Source organism: Physcomitrium patens, chromosome 2 (assembly GCF_059467195.1).
Source record: "Physcomitrium patens ecotype Gransden chromosome 2, ASM5946719v1, whole genome shotgun sequence".
NCBI lineage: Eukaryota > Viridiplantae > Streptophyta > Bryopsida > Funariales > Funariaceae > Physcomitrium > Physcomitrium patens.
The window spans coordinates 7,563,268-7,581,276 of NC_143411.1; the positions used below are offsets into that span (position 1 = coordinate 7,563,268).

The 18,009-nt window shown below is 37.7% G+C and overlaps 3 protein-coding genes across 3 annotated transcripts; 1 reads left to right on the forward strand and 2 right to left on the reverse strand.

Moving 5' to 3' along the window:
* Positions 1-3,882: 3,882 nt before the first annotated feature.
* On the reverse strand, positions 3,883-9,033 carry LOC112278975 (protein phosphatase EYA). The gene is given in 8 exon segments (XM_090248437.1): positions 3,883-4,903; positions 5,074-5,290; positions 5,365-5,499; positions 5,751-5,918; positions 6,188-6,453; positions 6,894-6,964; positions 7,272-7,479; positions 8,904-9,033. Coding segments are annotated over 8 exon segments (1,389 nt in total). The 5' UTR covers positions 8,971-9,033; the 3' UTR covers positions 3,883-4,646.
* LOC112278974 (uncharacterized) lies at positions 8,022-12,293 on the reverse strand. The gene is made up of 5 exons (XM_024512948.3): positions 11,915-12,293; positions 11,221-11,495; positions 10,277-10,930; positions 10,056-10,130; positions 8,022-9,964 (listed from the first exon to the last, which is right to left on the reverse strand). Exons 1-5 carry the CDS (start codon positions 12,018-12,020, stop codon positions 9,728-9,730), a joined length of 1,347 nt encoding a protein of 448 aa, XP_024368716.1. The 5' UTR covers positions 12,021-12,293; the 3' UTR covers positions 8,022-9,727.
* A 1,990-nt stretch (positions 12,294-14,283) lies between these two features.
* Positions 14,284-17,971, forward strand: LOC112276133 (protein FMP32, mitochondrial). Its single transcript, XM_024507183.3, has 9 exons — positions 14,284-15,324; positions 15,883-16,014; positions 16,260-16,319; positions 16,515-16,591; positions 16,728-16,784; positions 16,987-17,053; positions 17,249-17,312; positions 17,511-17,562; positions 17,703-17,971. The coding sequence occupies exons 1-9, from the start codon at positions 14,992-14,994 to the stop codon at positions 17,704-17,706; spliced, it is 846 nt and encodes a 281-aa protein (XP_024362951.1). The 5' UTR covers positions 14,284-14,991; the 3' UTR covers positions 17,707-17,971.
* Positions 17,972-18,009: the final 38 nt, after the last annotated feature.

Sequence of the window (18,009 nt, forward strand, 5' to 3'; positions counted from 1 at the left end):
GATAATATTTCATGAACTTTTTGACAAAGTAAAAAAAAAAAAAAAAAAAAAAAAAAATACATGATGTTCTATTTAATATTCTTGAAACTCTTACATTGTCTAGGCTGACAACTTGGCATTACATACTATTCTTGCTTCATATGCAATGTCAAGATTACAAACATAAAATTATATATAATTTGATTTTATATCTTATTTTGGTAAAAAAGTATTCATTTGATACCAAAGCTTTTTAAAAATGCAAAAGCTATATAGACCATATATTTACAAGATAATATTGTCAACTTTTGCACCAAGAGATATAAATATATGTGAAACATTATATTGTCAAGTAGTCTTCTAAAACTCTTTATTTTATTCATCTTGTCTATCAAGTAGTTCTCTAATTAATAATTAGGGATCTTCAAGAAGCAAAAGCTCAAACTTCTAACAAGACAACATATACCAAATTATAGATTTTGTTTTGTTAATGGCATGGTTTGCTCACCAATCTAGTGGAGTATCTTATAATGTGGACATTGAATGTCTACATTTCTAACATTATGAATACCTTCCAATATTTTTCTTTTATTATAATATTTATAAAGAAGTTGCTCCACTTATTTATTATTTATTTTTTTTTATCATATTTCTTTATTTCTTCTTTTTATTATGCACATAGGATTGCTTCCTTCTATGCCTTTTGTCTTTGTTGTGCATTTTTTCAAAGATTCATATGTTGAGCAATCTCTCTACCAACACCATCATTTTTATTAATTTTAGTAGTATGTCCTTCTATATATTATTCATTTTGTTCTCTATGTTCTACAATATATTCACATGACTTTTATCTTAGTTGTTCAATTGCACAACAATTGCATATAGGCACAATATTATTTAAGTCATTTCTTTGTTCATGTAGGGTATCTAATCTTCTTCTTTCTTGTTCTTCACAGGCTTCTACATATTTCTCAACATGTTCATGTGCTCTTTGCCTATATTGTACAACAACTTAATAATTAACAATTGACATGCCAGCTATCAAGTAAATAAAAAATTCAACTTTTGATAATATCTTTTCATAATAATTATTTTCAATAATAGTGATATTTTTTTTTAATAATAATAATAATACTGGTACTATTGTAATTATTTTTTCAAAGTCATACAAAAGTAAATATAAAAATTCTATTCTTAAATTACTATTTTTTGCATTTGCATTCATGTTTGCTAATGAAATTTTCTTATGATTTCTTTAGTCTAAATCACATCAACAAAACAAACAATCACTATAAAAGAAAAAAACTTTAGGCCTTTTGATTGTAGATGAGAAGGAAGAATGCAAGAGGAAATGTCTCAGTATTATTAATGAAAAAAAACATTGATTTATGAAAAATGTCTCATATGTTCCATATAATTGTTTAAGATAGATATAATCATGTATTATTTTTTAATTACATTGCAAAAGTTTTTAAATTGAATTCCATATATATATATATATATATATATATATATATACATATATATATATATATTTTTAAAAGGTCTAATTGACCAATATTGATTCCAAAAATAACAGTGAATTCTCACCACCAAAATAAATAGCTCATATTCTATAATTTATATTCCAACTACACACTACATATGCACTTATTTATTTACTTATATCTTGTATCTCAATTACATGCTATATAAGTATCCATCTGTATACTTGCAATTTTTGATTCCTATATATCCTCCATTTTTTAATACTATATATATCACTGCAACAAAAAGAAGATTTCTACTGCAACTAGCTTTGACAAAGAATTATGAAGGACTAATTTGATAAAACAATGTAATATAGAGAATGTCTCTTTCATTGAAAATACGCCTCTCTTCAAATTTGTTCATTATTTAAGTACATATTTATTGCTCAAAATTTTAATTTTAATTAATCCATATGGTCTTTCAAGGTCTTGATAATAACTTAGTCTAATGTATTACAAGAGTATCAACACCAAGTTCATAATCTTACCTTAAAATACAAAGTTAGTAGACTTAATTGTAAAAATTATGACCAAGCATATGCAAAGAGAAGATTACATAAAGGTTGCGTATTTACACAGCATGAAAAAAAGTATTTATCTTAAATAAAAATTGTTCATTTCATGCAAGCTTGTAGTTGCAATCAGGATGATTTTCCTTTACCATGCATTTATAAGTCTAAAAAATATGCCACCTAGCCCAATATATTGACTCCAAATATAGCAATCTATACAGCTTTTTGAAAAAGTAAATAATAATATCAGCTTTCAATTTAAAAATATGATTTTTCTCAAATAAAAAACAAATGATATAGAATGCCCTCCAAAAAATATATTAAGAATACAAAGTCTCAATCCCTTGCTTTAATAGAAAACAATTGTTATATTGTCATATTGTTGGATTGTGGCTTGTAGGTGGTTAGATAAGCTTGGTGTATCTCATGCCAAGTCTTTGAAATAAGAATACGTCTTATATCAAAAGCATAAAAATAGAAAAAGATCACATGTGGTAGCTAGTACAAGGGTGATTGTGAGAAGTATTTGATACTTAAAATAGAGCCAATTTTAACATCTCAATATTAAAAAAGACATGAAAAGAGAGTTACTAAGTCAATAGCAATAACGTCATTGATGTTGTTAGATCAATGTTGTTAAATTTGTATCTTAGAAGTTGTCTCAATAATTAATTTACCTTCTTTCTTTGTAAGAGTAGCAAGTGAAATAGCCTAATCAACATAAGCTATCAAAAAACATACAAAAATACTTGAAAAAACTTGCTTTATTTGTAGAAAATTATATCCTATTCTAGAAGAGAGAGAAATACAAAATCAAAACAAAAAAATAAATGAAAAGAAACAACAACAACAACAACAACAACAATAATAACAACATAAAAATAGTAAATATTTGAAGACAAAATATAAAATAGAGAGTTTCAAAGAGTGTATAAAAAACACATGAAAATGACAATAATGTTGCTTGTTTTCTATATTATTACTTGCTTGCTATAATTATATAATACTATGATCCTTCCCTTGTTAAACTTGTGTCTCAGATGCTCTTTCAATGATTGATTTAGCTTCTTTATTAGTAAGGGCAACATGTGGGGCAACCTCTTTAGCAAAACTATCAAGAAATATATAAAACCACTTGAAAAAACTTATTTAATTTGTAGCAAACCACATCTTATCTTAAAAGAGAGAGAGATTAAAAATCAAAATTAAAAAATAAAAAAAATCAAAAGCAATAACAACAACAATAATTTGTAAATAATTTGGTGGATATTAAAAAAAAATGATATTTAAAATAGAGCCACCTTCAACATCAAAGAAGAGATAAGAAAAGAATTATCTAACTAATCCAATCTTATTAATATTTAAAGCAATCTTTTGATCCAATGCAAAGATAGCTTCAAATCTTACAAAAAAGAGAAGATGGTGAATTTCCATTAAGAATGAAGAGCATAATACAACTTAGAGCACAACACAATAACAAGCACAACATAATGGCAAGCGCAACACTTCATATCCATGTCACAATCTTGGCAAGTAAAATAGCTATAATTAGGAATCTTCAGGCTCCCAACAACTTGGTTCTTAGAGATAGTTAAGGATACAACCACTTTGTGTTTTCTAAGTTCTTCGCTTTTTCTTTTCAATAGTTAATTAGAGTGTATCTTTGCGTCTTTATCTTATGTACAAGTTGTTTTATATAATAGATTAGATATTTGGGGATTAAAATTGGTTTAATTTATTTGTTGTGATGATTAATTTGGATTAATTTTTATTTATTCAGCATACCTCTTTAAGTTAAGAACTAAAGGATAATAAAAGTAGCTCAAGTCTAAAAGAAGATAACATAAGATTGAAAGTAACATGAAAAAAGATGTGTTTGTAAATAATACAATTGAATTTAATTAATCAATATACAATGAAATCTATATATACCACTACTAAAATTAACATCCACAAGTACAAAAAACTTTTACAATGTATAACTATTTATATTAAGGAATTTTGCTCCTATAAATGATAATTTATTATGTAAAAATCATTGGAAATAAAATCTAGGAGTATTTTTATAAAATCCTTCCAGAAAAAATTTTAAAAATTAAAAATGGTAGTCATTGTTGTTTCTGACTATTGACTAAAAAAAAACATTAATTATGAATGCACAATAATAATGCTATCTCATTATGATGCATGAGGAACGGTAACTTCTATTACAGTTGAAAAGTCATTTGAAACCTTGATCTATAGAATAGAATACAGGAAGGAATTTTAAACACATTTTTAAAAAGACCCAATAATAAAATCCAATTGAAAGTTAAATTGTCCTGAAGGATTTTATGCTGTGATGAATGAGCAGTCTGACAAGGAAGTTAAAAAAAAAGAAAGGAAAACGAACATGAAATCCAGTTTGACAACAGTAAGTGCCAAGTAGTTGAATTCAATTGCCCTTTTCTGAAAATGCTCTTCAAATTACAACCCTTTCCATTCTCCTGACGGACTGATGAATTCAGATGTGAATGACAGATGGAAATGATGTGAAATCATGGGATGTTTATAAGTAGTGATTCGTGCAAAATATGGTCTACAAGTCTAGCTATTGCAACAACTTACAGAATATGTAGCTGCTTCATTATGCAGAGTCAGAATCTCTGTACACGGCCTTTATGTCCTTCTGAATGGTCTTGAACGATAGCCGAGGTAGCTGCTGCTCGTAAACGCTTGGGTCGATGCTTACTTTCACGAAAGGCCAAGCAAGAACTCGAGCAGCTTCCTTTTCATCAGGCCCATCGCCAATGACACAAAACCATGCAGATCCGTCACTGTCTTGTTTGCGTTCACGAATCCATCGGAAGCACTGCAATTTCCCCACCTCTCTTTATCTGAAAACTGCACCATCAAGTAGTGTCAGATTGTGATCATTCTCCTTAATCGCTCACAAGGTAGTTACCAGGGCAGGGAATCACACATCGTGTTTCAATCATGCTAGTTTTTTTCTGTCTTGTTTGATCTCTTCCTGAGTTGTTACTCATTGACTAGTGCAAGGGGTGTGGGCTCACTGTTTGAGCGGAAATAAGGATTGAGCTTGAAGAGCAAACATTTCACAAGACTTCGAATGAGGGTCCCGGATGTGACCAAGTAATTGTACGAATAGGAAGGAACTACGACTAGCTCAGTAGCACTCTTAGAGCTTCTATCCCTCAAGGTAATTGATCGGACATTCTGCCTTCCTGGTGCCCACCACCATCCAAAATATCTCAGCAAGAAATAGACTTGAATTTACACTGTTCAGTAGGATAACTCGGCAAATGTCACAGTTATAAGACCATGATTCTCGGTCCCTTTCGTCAGCTGCTGGTAAAGGAGCCGTGCTCTCGTATGACAGGATTACCAGAAGAAAGCCAACTATCAGTATATTTATCTGTCTCTTCATAAATGCCATTCCATTTCTTGGCTTGTTCTGGACTCAGAAGGGTTTCCAGGCCCTGCAAGGGCGGCGAAACTGAACACCGTCAGTTTACAATTTCAATGCAATCTACACTTAAAATTCCCCTTCAGCACATTGAGAAGGGCAGGCCAAATGAGCGTGCAATCAATAAACTCAAGCATTATAATGTTGTTTCACTGAACAGCGAACTGGCCCAATTTGATGTCTAAACTAGAACTCTGTTTTGATTGCTGATTTATGGATACAGGTCTCCTACGATGAACATCAGAAGTTGTAGAGAATCTTGACCTGCTCGTATCGTTGGATGATATACCGATGTAAGTATCTTAATTTTCGCAAGTTTTCAGCACCTAGTGGCGACGTCAAGCTAATTTCTCCAAACTTATAGTCATCAAGATCAATCCCATCATCATATTCTTGCAACGAATTCAAGTTTGGATAATCGTGTTCCTCCACCTGAATCACTTTCTTCCCTTTAGAAAATTTTCATTCTGCTCCAGCGGCTGACATACACCTACAATATAAGTCGTAAGAATGGATGACGTTGGTGGACTTCCAGGTGAGAAGGTCCCGACTGTTTCCGGTTGGACAAACCTTGTTCTGAAATGCGAGTTGTTTCATGCAAATGAAATTCTGGAAATTGCTCAAAACAGTACACCAGCTGGTAGTTCTAGCACAAGAAGGAATAAGTAAATAAACAGATAAACAATGTGAGAGCTCAATACCTGCTGATAGAAGAAATACTCGTCACACACTTCCAAGATAAGCTGCTCCCAACGGCGGCCAAGGTGAGTAGCCTTTTGGCAGTCCTTGTAACCATCGAACAGCCCCACGTATCGTCCGTCGAGGAGGGTTTGAAAGATTATCAGGGTTTCGTCCATGTCCCACACAAACACCGTCAGACCTTTTCCGGCTGCGGTAGGGAACCTGACATCCTGTTCAGATGTTTCCTTGGTCGGATGATCTGCGAACACGCCGTCTTCATTTGGTGCTGCATATAGTCAAGACCTGCTGCATGTCACTTAAATTGATATCGACAACAAAGAGTGAATTCCTGTGACAAGCTTCTGATTCAACATGAGATCACTGTTCATAGTGCAAAGGAAGTCACTCAAATTTGAAGCTTAACAGTTCATGAAAACCGTTTCAGATAATTTCGATTAATTTGAAAACAAGTTGTAATGGGTAGTATCCTGAGAGGACATCAGCACAAAGTTCAGATATAAAACAAATATTTTATCGCCTAGTCGAGTAGCCATTCACCAAAACTGCAATAACATGGTTTGGAATGGTACTCTTTATGCCACATGGTGGAGAATCGGATGGACAAGCCTTGGATGAAAGTGACGGAGATGATTTTAATAGAATTCAGAGATGCTAAGCCAAGAGAGTTGCACAATATTGACGTTGAAGAATATGCGCAGCCATCACCTTCAGATTTGCACTCCTCGAACTCATCAAATGAAAGATTCCAGGGAAGGCTGGATTTTACGAGAGAAACGCTGTTAACAGGTAAGAGAAGTGGCTGAGTTTTCTTTAATCGTGAGCAGTATCCTCAACTAAGTAGCTTGAATGGTTCTATGTACAGTTTTTTGGAACGTTATTTAAGCGGAAATTACACCATGAAGTCCCAGCACCCAAATTAATTTAGAAAAATGATTAGCTGAAAAGAGAAATTGGGTACATCTTTACAATGTACAGCACGAAATTATCACACTCCTCACTATTCGTTATCTTTTGGATGCTTTTTTAGGACGTCAGGTCTCCCCAGAAAGTATAAGAGGGTTTGATGAATCTCTGTGTACTGACCTGTTTGTCAACTCACTGTAGAGTGGAGCAACTCGGCGAGTGTGTGGAGGGTTGAAGAAAGAACAAACTTCGGGTGCAGCTGAGGAATAATCCATGCTTTGAGCAGTCTTCATGACTGGCCTATCGCTGGTTACTGTTTGAGATATGATAGATTTCGTGGTGTGCAACTTCATAGTTGTACTATCTCCTCTTCCATCACTTGGTGATTCTACAAGAATGCACTTCTTATATGAGATTTTCCGACAACACATCGATTGTCTAAAATCGCAACCCGCACGTTTCCGTTGGCAATTCTCATGACTATTCTTTTCTAAGCTATGGAAGATTGGGAACCATATTGACGCCCGCCGGTGCGAATTTTGTAGTGTCAATATCCTAAGCACACGACTGTCCTCTGCTTCAAGCCCGTGGGAAAACTTCTCGTTTTTTATGAACTGAGCATAACCTGTTTTCTCTGCCTCTGAAATTTGTACGTAGAAAATGACAATGAACACAAATCACAGCTCACAGCCGTAAACTATGGCTTTACCAGCTCGTGTTGATAAAGATGACAAGAAATGTGCAGAACCAGAATCAGAGTCTCCTTCACTACCTAGTCTCTACAGAAAGAATTGAAATCCTCTCGAAGCTCAAGTCCTCAGTGATAAAAAGTAACCAGACAATTTACAATGTCGCTAAAAACAAGCCTGGAAGCACTAATCATTTTCCTTTTTCACAGAACCCACAGAGCAACGTACTTTTGAGAAGCAATTCTGCGCCAAAATGTAATCTATCGTACATTAACGAAAAACTAACAAAATTACAGTCGCAGAAACACATGCAAGCTGATTGTCATGTGTTCGCTGGCTCGTTCCTGTGCTTAAAACTTCTGAGTATTCTACTACTGCGCACCCAATTGCACCACAAGATTTCTCACAAGTTCAACACACAACCACACTAACCAACACCACAAACAGTGAACATGTTTGCTTCCGCGGTGCCGCAAAACATGGACCTGGAAAGCCTCATTGAAGCATCCTTCAATACAGGACTTAAACCAACACTTCGAAGAGACACACACCCAGAATTCAGTAGGCAGAGCAGCAAATTGTCTCAACCACAAAAACTCAAGCTCAAGCAATCGAGCTCATATGCCTCAGCTAAAGATTGGTCACGATCTTTCACTCCTCCCCGCTTCCTGTAAACGCGAACACTTACACTCCTGCTCTCTTTGTGGCCACTTTCTTCACATGTCACCCATGCAAAAGCCACCCTCCAGCAATTGACAATTGAGTTTCCTTCATGGATTGTTAAGCACATGCTGACTACAGAGCTTCTGCGTGATTGGAAAGTTGGGTGAAGGGCAACTTCGACGTGACTGATCTGGTGTTGCGTCTTAAGCGAATCGACAAACATGCTAAATCCAAACTCGTCGTTGACTCAGAGAAGGCCTACAACATACCACATCTATGGCAGACGAGAGGAAGCTGTGGCGGCATCTTACACCTCTGTCAGCAATAGTGGGCCTTCACAAGCTCTACGAGATTAAGGGCCTCAAAGAGCCGCAACCTAAGTCCTTCAAGGACTAATTGTAATCCTCCAACAGAACGAGAACTGTAAATTTGCAGGTCTTGCAGGTCTTGAGGCACCTACCAGATAAAGGTGATATAAGTAAAACATGGCCTCTACTCCACTTGAATGCTAGTTTATCCGGCAACATCCCTTACTAATATGGTAAGCAATGCGCCAAAAAAATAGCATTTAGAAGATCTCATGAGCCTTGAAGACAGAACCACTTTCATCTGGGTACGACCTAGGCGGGTGCATTCCCCCATGGCCTCCATATATGGCCAGTTACAACTCTCTTCCGCAATCTGAAGATACTGTCGTGCTTCACCACATTTGATGCAGTTCGTGCACTGGATTTCACACATACGCAGTAGTCTGAGTCAAAAGGTTCTTCTGATTGAAAACAGAGTCTCCACCAACTCTCCAATAAATGACGACTTCGAGAAGCTCATCCCCTGTAGACTTGATGTATCAGACTTGATTAGCCCTTTCAATGCGTGTAGTGCTCTTTCCTACTGCACCGAACACCGATGAAATGTCCATCGAAAAATTTCCCACGTCAGCTGTGGAAGGATGTCAAGTAAAGCGCTAGCGTAGTAGTGAAGTTATAACAAATTCAGTTCATGCAGCTAATTTATCCGTAACCGCAGTGAACAGAGAGCTCGTATATAAATACGTAAATTATAACCGAGCATAGGAGTTGAGCTCCATGCCCCATGTTCTACAACTTCAGAACATGCTGCAAGTAACCTTTTGAGAAAAATAAATATAAATAAATTAATTAATTAATTAAACTTAAACTAAAACTAAAACTAAAAAAAACTAAAAAGTGATGAGAAACAAATTGATCTAGTACTTGCTTCTGCACAAACAGCCAAGTCCAGTAGAAGATGTATGTAACAAAAGACTTAATCAAGAGCAATTGGAAAGACAGAACCAATTCTGTTTTCACCCATGCGATAGCACTTGACGTTCACTCTGTAAGGACCCAGGTCTACGTAGTTGTCTTCTTGGCCACAGTAGAAACACAAAGTGTACAAAGCGAACTCGAATTCTGGGCTCACGCCGACTAGGATGCTGCTTTGATCCTTTCGAACACCATTCCACTCCAATTGGACTGTGAGAAGCTGTGTTTGCGAGTCTGGCTGCACAAAACAACCGTGAAAAACATTGAGCAAAGAGAACGCAGGGCCGCTGCCGACACATGGAGAGGAATAGAACTTGCAAAAAACTTACCAAGTCTCCCCCTCGCCTCCGTGGTAGAATGTAGCCTTGGTAATCTAGAGTTCCTTTTTCTTCCTCAACGTAAAACTGAGCGACCAACACGCAACAAATTGGATGGTTAGGTACACAGACAATCGAATAGTATCGAATCTATACATTCCAAGAGAGACTAATTAACTACCACTCAAAAATTGCTAAGGGAGCAAGGATCTCGTCTGCTTGAGTTAGTATACCTGGATCCAGTTGTGTAAGCCCGACACCTCTCCATTGCGCTTGATTTCTCCGACAAATACATGCTCAAACCCAGAAGACGAATCTCGTGTGCCACCGCGATTGAAGAACTTAAACCATAGAATGCGCAATGTCTGCTTAAACTTTTCCATGCTTCCAGGAACGATTCTCTTTTCGGTGAGGTACCGGAGTAGGTATTTGATAGGACCAGTGCGGCTGATCTCTTCGATAAAGGCCACCTGTTCTCGTTCCTCTGCTGCTGAGTGCGCTTCGCTCCTACTCTCATCGGCACAGTAGTTATCCAACAGGTGGTAGAAACGAGCGTATGTGGGACGTTTGAACACACTCTTGTCCAAAAAGCTGAATAGAGAAGCTTCGGACACGTCCTCTTTGTTATAAAGCTTCTTGCCTCCTCCGCAATCGATCTCGTAGTCTTGGCCGGGTGTCAACCTGTTAAGATCAAGCTCCCACAGACGGTTGCAAGCAGCAGAGATGTCGGCCAGTTCTTCCTCCGTTGGTTCGATGTTCACAGAAACCTCTTCTGCATAATGCTGTTCACTAGGCTCATTCCCATATTCATTTAACTGCTCCTGAGCTGGACGTAAGTGCGGCCGGGGTTTACGACCTTGACCACGGCCACCTTGACTACCTGCCACCTGAACGCAAAGAGTGACGTGAAAAGAGTGCTTCCATTTGCATACCCAAACACGTACCTCACTTTCTTAGTCTCCAATGTTCAGCCCAGCCAAGAAGAGGGAGAGCAAATTTCATCACCGCAACAAACTTTCCTTCGAACGAACTGTCATCCTTGATAGATATTAGAGTGCGATTCTAAACAGTCACGCTACATAGAACCTGTACCATAGTCGGCCAAAAATGGCGGAAAGATGAATACCTAAGTCTTGTCCTCATAGATTGAAAATCAGGCACATGGAGAGACGAGCACCTGAGCCCAGCTGCCCCCTGAAGGATTCCCCTCTTCACGCTGTGGACGTGGACGCCGCCATTCAGGTTGAGTTTCTTGCTCATCATCATCGTGAGCTGGACGTGGACGCTCCCATGCAGATTGATTCCACTCGTCACCATCAGTGCGTGCCGGACGTTGACGCCGCCACTCAGGTTGCCTTTCACCGGATTCAGCCTCTTGTGCCTTATGTGGAGATGACCTCCAGGGGGATGAAGAGGAGTGATGGCGACGCGAAGCTGATTCAACATTCTCTTCTACACAACACAAGCACCCCACGAATACATACAACTGAGCCAAACCACGAAGAAAGCTCCAAACAAAATTATTACAGCTTCCGGGAGCGCTATATTGAAAGAGCATAACAACGCTCAAATGATGAAATGCGTGTATCCAATCAAAGCCATACATCACAAAGGACTTCCTGGATATGGATTTCCATCCAGATTGCTCAATTTCCTCTCCCCCCCCGACACACACCCACCCACTCATAGAATATGAAAATTGCGGTCCAGAGTTCGTGCACCTAATACAGAGTTGAACGAGCCGCTCAAATCGAACCCCACAACTCTAACGAATCCAGCAACTAATCAAACCCAACAAGTCACTGGAGGCAATTAGCATCGCCTACACGAAAGACAAACGTGAAAAATGCACAATCCAACATCAGAACTACCTTTCTTCTTCTCGTCGTTGTCGTCCAAGTGTAGCGCATCCATCGCCAAGTCTTTGACCGCCTCCACGAGTCCCGAACTTTTGAGCGTATTGAAAAATCCCTCCATCGGGGCAGCCGCAAACACTACCCGAGAATGAATTCCACCACCTGCTCAAGCACACCAATTGGCACAGACAAACTCCTTCGTCACGGAAACGCTGCAGTGTGCCTTGAAGCGGTTGAGGGGGCAACTGAGAACTGGGTCGGGGGGGGGTGGAGAGGCAATTGATCAGCTGCCATGCGAGCAGCAGGAATAGGTCTCCGAGGATCGAGCAACGAGACTGCCTCGTCGTCGTCATCGCCGTCGAGTGACCAGATTGGCAAGTGCTCGCCATCGCCGACGCTGGAGACCACTCCGCCCCTGCATTCTAATCCTGGCATTTCATATCGTCTTGTGCCTCGGTCCTGTTCACACGAGGGAATCTGGGTCCGACCTTTTCCTGCATTCCTGTATTTATGAGTATTAAGGGTTTGCAGTGCTTCACTTCCATCTCACTTTTTTGTTTCAAAATAAAAAATAAAATCTTCTCAAGCCTTTATACTCAGAGGAGGAGGAGGAGGAGGAGGAGTAGACAAGATGTTCCAACTTTTAAATCCTTTGCTAAGTTGAAGTTGATTAGCCTCATTTAGTTACTTTTATACTTGGGAAAATTAGCTCAAAAGTTGCAAGAGGAAAAAATGAAGTGGAACATATTATTTTTGTTATATGACATGAATAGTGTTTTTTCTTGGGATTTGAAGTAGGCCAATCTCAAAAAATTAATTTTCACAAAAAATTGAGTATTCAAATTAACTTACTACAAATAGTTACTAAATCAATTATTTATATTTGTAATAATCGAAAATGATTTGGCTTATTTCAAGGCCTCTCCTTACTTCATATTAGCTCTAAAAGTTTTTGATCAATTGCCTCTAAACCTGTGTCGATGTTTTCAAAAGAGAGTTTTTTATTTAATAAATAAACAAATAAATCAAACAAGGGACTTTTGTAAGGCTTTTGTACCATTGTTTTTTACTCCCTTACATATTACACAACATAAACGAGTTCTTTTTTATAGTGCACTTTTTTTTTTTTTTTTTTTTTTTTTTTTTACTTCTAATGTCAAATTGATATTATATATGTATATATATATATATATATATATATATACAAACACACATATGTGTAGGCATACTAATAGAAATTTGTGTCATAAGCACACAAATAATGAAAAATAGAATACATCAATTCTATACACAAAATTCTTTTAAATGCCTTAACTTAAATGCTAGTAGTTGCATTGATCTACATTATTTTATTTTTGCCTATATGTAATAATAAATGAAGGCCTACAATGGTATTTTAATGTAGAAGTATAACCTTTATGTTTGCTTTTACATTGGATAAATAATTATCATTGTAGATATCTCTAAGAAAAACTGCTCTTATTGCTTCATAAACTTTACAAAAATTTCTTTTCCACACTTAAAAATTCCAGATGCAATGCATAAAATTCCAAACTTGATTGTATAAAATTCTGCTCAAAGTACATATGGTTCCTTGCCCTATGTAAAGGCTTGTCGATTTCTTTATTTAATCTTCTATAATTGAATAAAATATAAAATTTCTTATACTTAGCATCTTATAATATGGATTGTTTAAAATAACATGGATTGACATATTTGGTCAATGTTTTTAAAGAAAGATGGGTTTTTAAAATTAATTTAATACGATTATTAGTTTAATAAGTTTAAAAAACAAACCTTTATTGTTTAGAGATTATAGAAAAGGATATCATATATATATATAAATATAAATATATATATGAAAGAAATTAATACAAGTAATTTTTTTATTTTTAATGCAATATATGGCAATGCATTGTTTTAAAACCATATTTTTATTAGTATACCAATTTTAGATAGGAGATATAAAGTTTTTTGATGCATCTATGTAATGAATCCTAATTATACGTTCTTGAATACATGTAAATAAAATAAATTTATTTGTAATTTTAAAAATTCTTTCATGATAAAAAAAAAAAAAAAATCCCACATGTAACGTCGAAATTCAGTGAATTCTCATCTTTCTCCTGTGTGACTAGACACCACAATTCGACTACACGAACTTGTGGAAGAACTATTCTGCTGAGCAGATACGAAGAATCAGCACAACTTAGCCCTTGGCCTGAACCAAAAGACGCTTTTGGTGCCTGTGTGCAAAGCCAGGATCAATATCAGTGAATAATCTGACAAACTCATGAATACATAAAAGATACTTTAAACTAACGATGACAGAATTCCTTCTACTAAAATCTCTGGACTGGAACGCTGCCTTTGACATGGTCCACTCTAGGATCAGTGTCTCCAACTCATTTTGGCTTCGTAGCAGTGCTCGCGTCGTCCTTTACAAGTATCGAAGAACTGCACAGTTCAGGACTGGGAATTCACATCATGGGAAGCAATTGCTGTGCTTCGAACCAGGTGAAACAATGGCGGGAGAGCAGGGGAGAGGGTTCGGCCAAAGCCGAACTTTCATGTGGATGGATGTCGTCGCAAGAGGACTAGGGTTTCGAATTTCAATACCATTCAATGCTCTCCGCGAATGAAGGCATATGATTCTGTCATTCTCAATGTTCGTCATTAAGATTCCTGTGAGAATTGGCCATTTCTCACATGCTTGGTTTCATGTAAATGCCGCATGAGAATGTTCGCACGAGCAAAATGATCGGGTAGAAGATGTGCATTGGTGACTCCTCCGTAAGGCATGGCAGATGTTACGGTCTGCTCAGCCAGCAGCTACGAGAAGAGGAATGGTTTTCGACAGCCTGTGGGATTGTTTGTTCGGTGGACGCGGCCTTGCTGCTCTCTGTGTGATGTGGAGTGCTTGTGAAGGAGACTGATTGCGGGATCTCTGTTGGTGCGGATTCTTGATCCAGAGTGATGCTGTTTGCAGAGAGGTACATCCAGGGCGGTAGGATCAAGTCGAGGTTTGCAGTTCTGGATAGCCTTCTTGTAATTTGAGAATTGAGGCGCAAGGGTTGCCTCAGGGTGGAGAAATGGCAGCTGCCGTGCGGAGAGCCATGCAGTATCCGGGGGCTCTCCCGCTGCAGACGATGCAATTAGCAGCGGGTGTCTCTCGCCCAGGCACTACCTCTGCGGAGTCGATTTGTTCCGATGTGAAATTGCAGTTGCCGGTGCTCCTGCCGTCGGTGCTTCATGATTTGCAATTTGCGCACGATATCAGACCTTGTGAATTCTATTCAATTGGATTGAGCCCTTTGAGAGCGTGGAACTACGCGGCAGTAAGGGGATACTACATGCGCAATATTTCGCAACTTGTCGCTACGGCGAATAACAAGAGAGCCTTCCTCGTTGATACCCTGGCACTGGTAACTTCTCTTTTTCTTTAATGTACCACCAATCGGATTCATTTGTTTTTTTTAGTCTCTTGAGGCTCTTACTTTAATTGAAACATCTCCATCAACATTCTTCGATTGGAAGGGGACTTTTAGTCATTCTTACCCAGATCTGCTCACGAAATTAGACTCTTAAATTTCTGCCGAGGTTGAAATTCATAAAGTCAAGTTGTGCCCGAAGCTCTCTACAAACTGTTGTTAAAATCTGAAAAATCAGCATAAAATTCAATTAACTTGTAGCTTTTCTTAGATGACTTAGCTGTTGATATGTTGAAGAGCGATGATTGCACCAAGAGGATTAGTCAGCTTCGTTGCAAGAACTCAGAATGAAATTTGTAGGGCTTTTCAACTCTGCACCGATGTTCCATGATGCAGTGGGATTCTATTAAGTATTCATGTTCACGAGATTCATTTCTAAGAATTCCTTATCCACATTCTCCATTGTCGTCTTCTTTTTTCGCTTCTTTGAAATCCTTTGACAGCTGAAGAGCGTAGTGTGAGTATCATGACGTCCGCGGAATGTGTTGACAGGTTCGGAGATTAGAATCCCAGGGATTGACAGCTAAGCAGGCGGAGGCGATTACAGCAGTCATCACTGAAGTGCTTAATGACAGCTTAGAGAATGTGGCTCAATCGTTTACTTCCAAAACGGAGATGACAAGAGTACGTCTGTCAGTCCTTCCTTGATCATTACGCAGGCTAGCTCTTTTACTAGAACATGTCCATGCTCATTACTTTTTCATGAATGCTTGAATTAAAGATCAGACAATCTTTGGGGTTCATTAGCTTTTATGAGTTATTCTAAGGTGTGAACTGTTGCGCTCAGTCAATTCTGTTTGTTTTCTGTTCCGAGGAGATAAGGGACGTGCTCAGGAGACGAACTATCTTATTTTGGTGCGTGGTTGCAGAGTGAGATGATGGCCGAAGCAGCACTGTCCAAGTTTAAGAGTGAAGTTCAAAGTTCACAGGTATCATTCTTTTAATAGGCCGATTTCTCGTTTAAAGTCCATGCGATTTTGCGTCATTTCTTGATTATCCTTTTGGGCTAGTCCTATACTTGGTGCTCGTTGGAAGTGTAGACCTTTTAATCTATACGGGCAAACTTATGAAGTCCGACGTTATGAGTGTAAATTTGTCCCTTACATGATTTCTGTTGTGCATAGGAGCTTCACTTCGCAACCTTGCAGCGAGAGACAGAAAGGCTTCGAACTGATATTGAGAAAATGCGAAGTGAACTTAGGTATATCTTAGCGCACCATTTGTCAATGTTCTCTTTCTCAAACTCACTGGAAGTATTTGTAGTTTTTCTTTTTCTAAATTTGCAGTAACTATCGTACCTTATTTCAATATTTTATGATGAATCTTTTATGTTGCAGGTATGAGATTGACAAAGTGACAGCAGGTCAGCGTCTGGATTTGAATCTAGAAAGAGGGTAATTCTTTCTTAAACTGTTGGTTTTCTATTTGTGATTTAACCGCTTTCTCTTTTTAACCTTGCTCCAAGTTGCATTGAGCGCGTGCCGAATGCTATGTGTCGATAAGCTGTGGCTTTTTATCCTAGTTTCAATATCCTGCCCTGTATTTTTAGTAGCCTGGAATTGGACGTATCTGTAAGAAGATTATGCTCCTGTTCAGGCGCATCCGAGAGGAGTTGGCTGCACAAAGCAGTGAGACTACCAATCTCACCAACAAGTTAGACAGGGTGAGTTAGATACGAGCCCATTTCAACTATCATTATTTTCTTAGATTTATTTTACAATTTTTTTATTCTATTTAATAAAATAAGCAGAAAGGCCCCATGTATAGTTTTTGGATTGTATTCCTCGAAAATATGGGTTTAGATGATGCAGAGGTATATTTCCGATCTGATGTCCTGCATGTGTGTTCTTGTGAGCAGGAAATACATACACTAAAAACTCAACTCGAGGCAGCCAAGTATGATGTCATCAAATACTGCATTGGTACGGTTCTCCCACGGTGTTGCCTTGGGTTTTGTGTTTACAGCTTTATTTTGTCACCTGTTTCATGGTATGGAACTTTGGTGATCATTTCAGAATTAGCAGTTTTGTAGAGAACAGACTCCTTGATTTTGAATAAGAGTATCACATCGACAGATGTACCGCTGGTGATTTTCGGTAACATGAACTACTCGTATGCAGGTACCGTCGTGTCTGTTACGGCTGTTGGGCTTGGTCTTCTTCGCATCCTCATGTAAGCTAAATTGAAAAATAACCGATGAACTCCATATGAGTGAAATTTCCTTCACTTGGATACCAGAGATCATGTATTGCAGGGAAGTTGTATATTAAGCGTTCTGAGTATGCTAAAACTCAATCTATTGACCGTTTCAGCTGAAGATTCGACTCAAGGTAGTATGGGACATGGATTTTGGAGTCTTAAGCAAGTGGAGAACTGGAGTGTGTTCCGTTTGCTTGACCCTTGTAAATCTAGGCTTATCAAAGTCGTAGCCACAGGTTGGAGTGTGAAAGGTGACTTCATTAAATTTCAGGTATCATTTATACGTCATTGCGTCAAGGCCTCGTTGAGGCAATTCATATTATCTGCTCACATGTTTATAAGGCCACTGGCCTTTCATTTGCAATTCAATTTATTTCGAGAAGATAGAAACATATAGAAGACCTTAGGAGTTAGACTCAG

Excerpts from the sequence above, each read along its gene's own strand:
- LOC112278974 (XM_024512948.3), bottom strand. The coding sequence starts at position 12,020 with ATGGAGGGATTTTTCAATACGCTCAAAAGTTCGGGACTCGTGGAGGCG. Across the intron at positions 10,931-11,220 it reads CAGGGGGCAGCTGGGCTCAG|GTGGCAGGTAGTCAAGGTGG; the intron begins GTGCTCGTCTCT and ends CTTTGCGTTCAG. Across the intron at positions 10,131-10,276 it reads GCTTACACAACTGGATCCAG|TTTTACGTTGAGGAAGAAAA; the intron begins GTATACTAACTC and ends TTGGTCGCTCAG.
- LOC112276133 (XM_024507183.3), top strand. The coding sequence starts at position 14,992 with ATGGCAGCTGCCGTGCGGAGAGCCATGCAGTATCCGGGGGCTCTCCCG. Across the intron at positions 16,592-16,727 it reads AAAATGCGAAGTGAACTTAG|GTATGAGATTGACAAAGTGA; the intron begins GTATATCTTAGC and ends TTTATGTTGCAG. Across the intron at positions 17,313-17,510 it reads TGTCATCAAATACTGCATTG|GTACCGTCGTGTCTGTTACG; the intron begins GTACGGTTCTCC and ends ACTCGTATGCAG.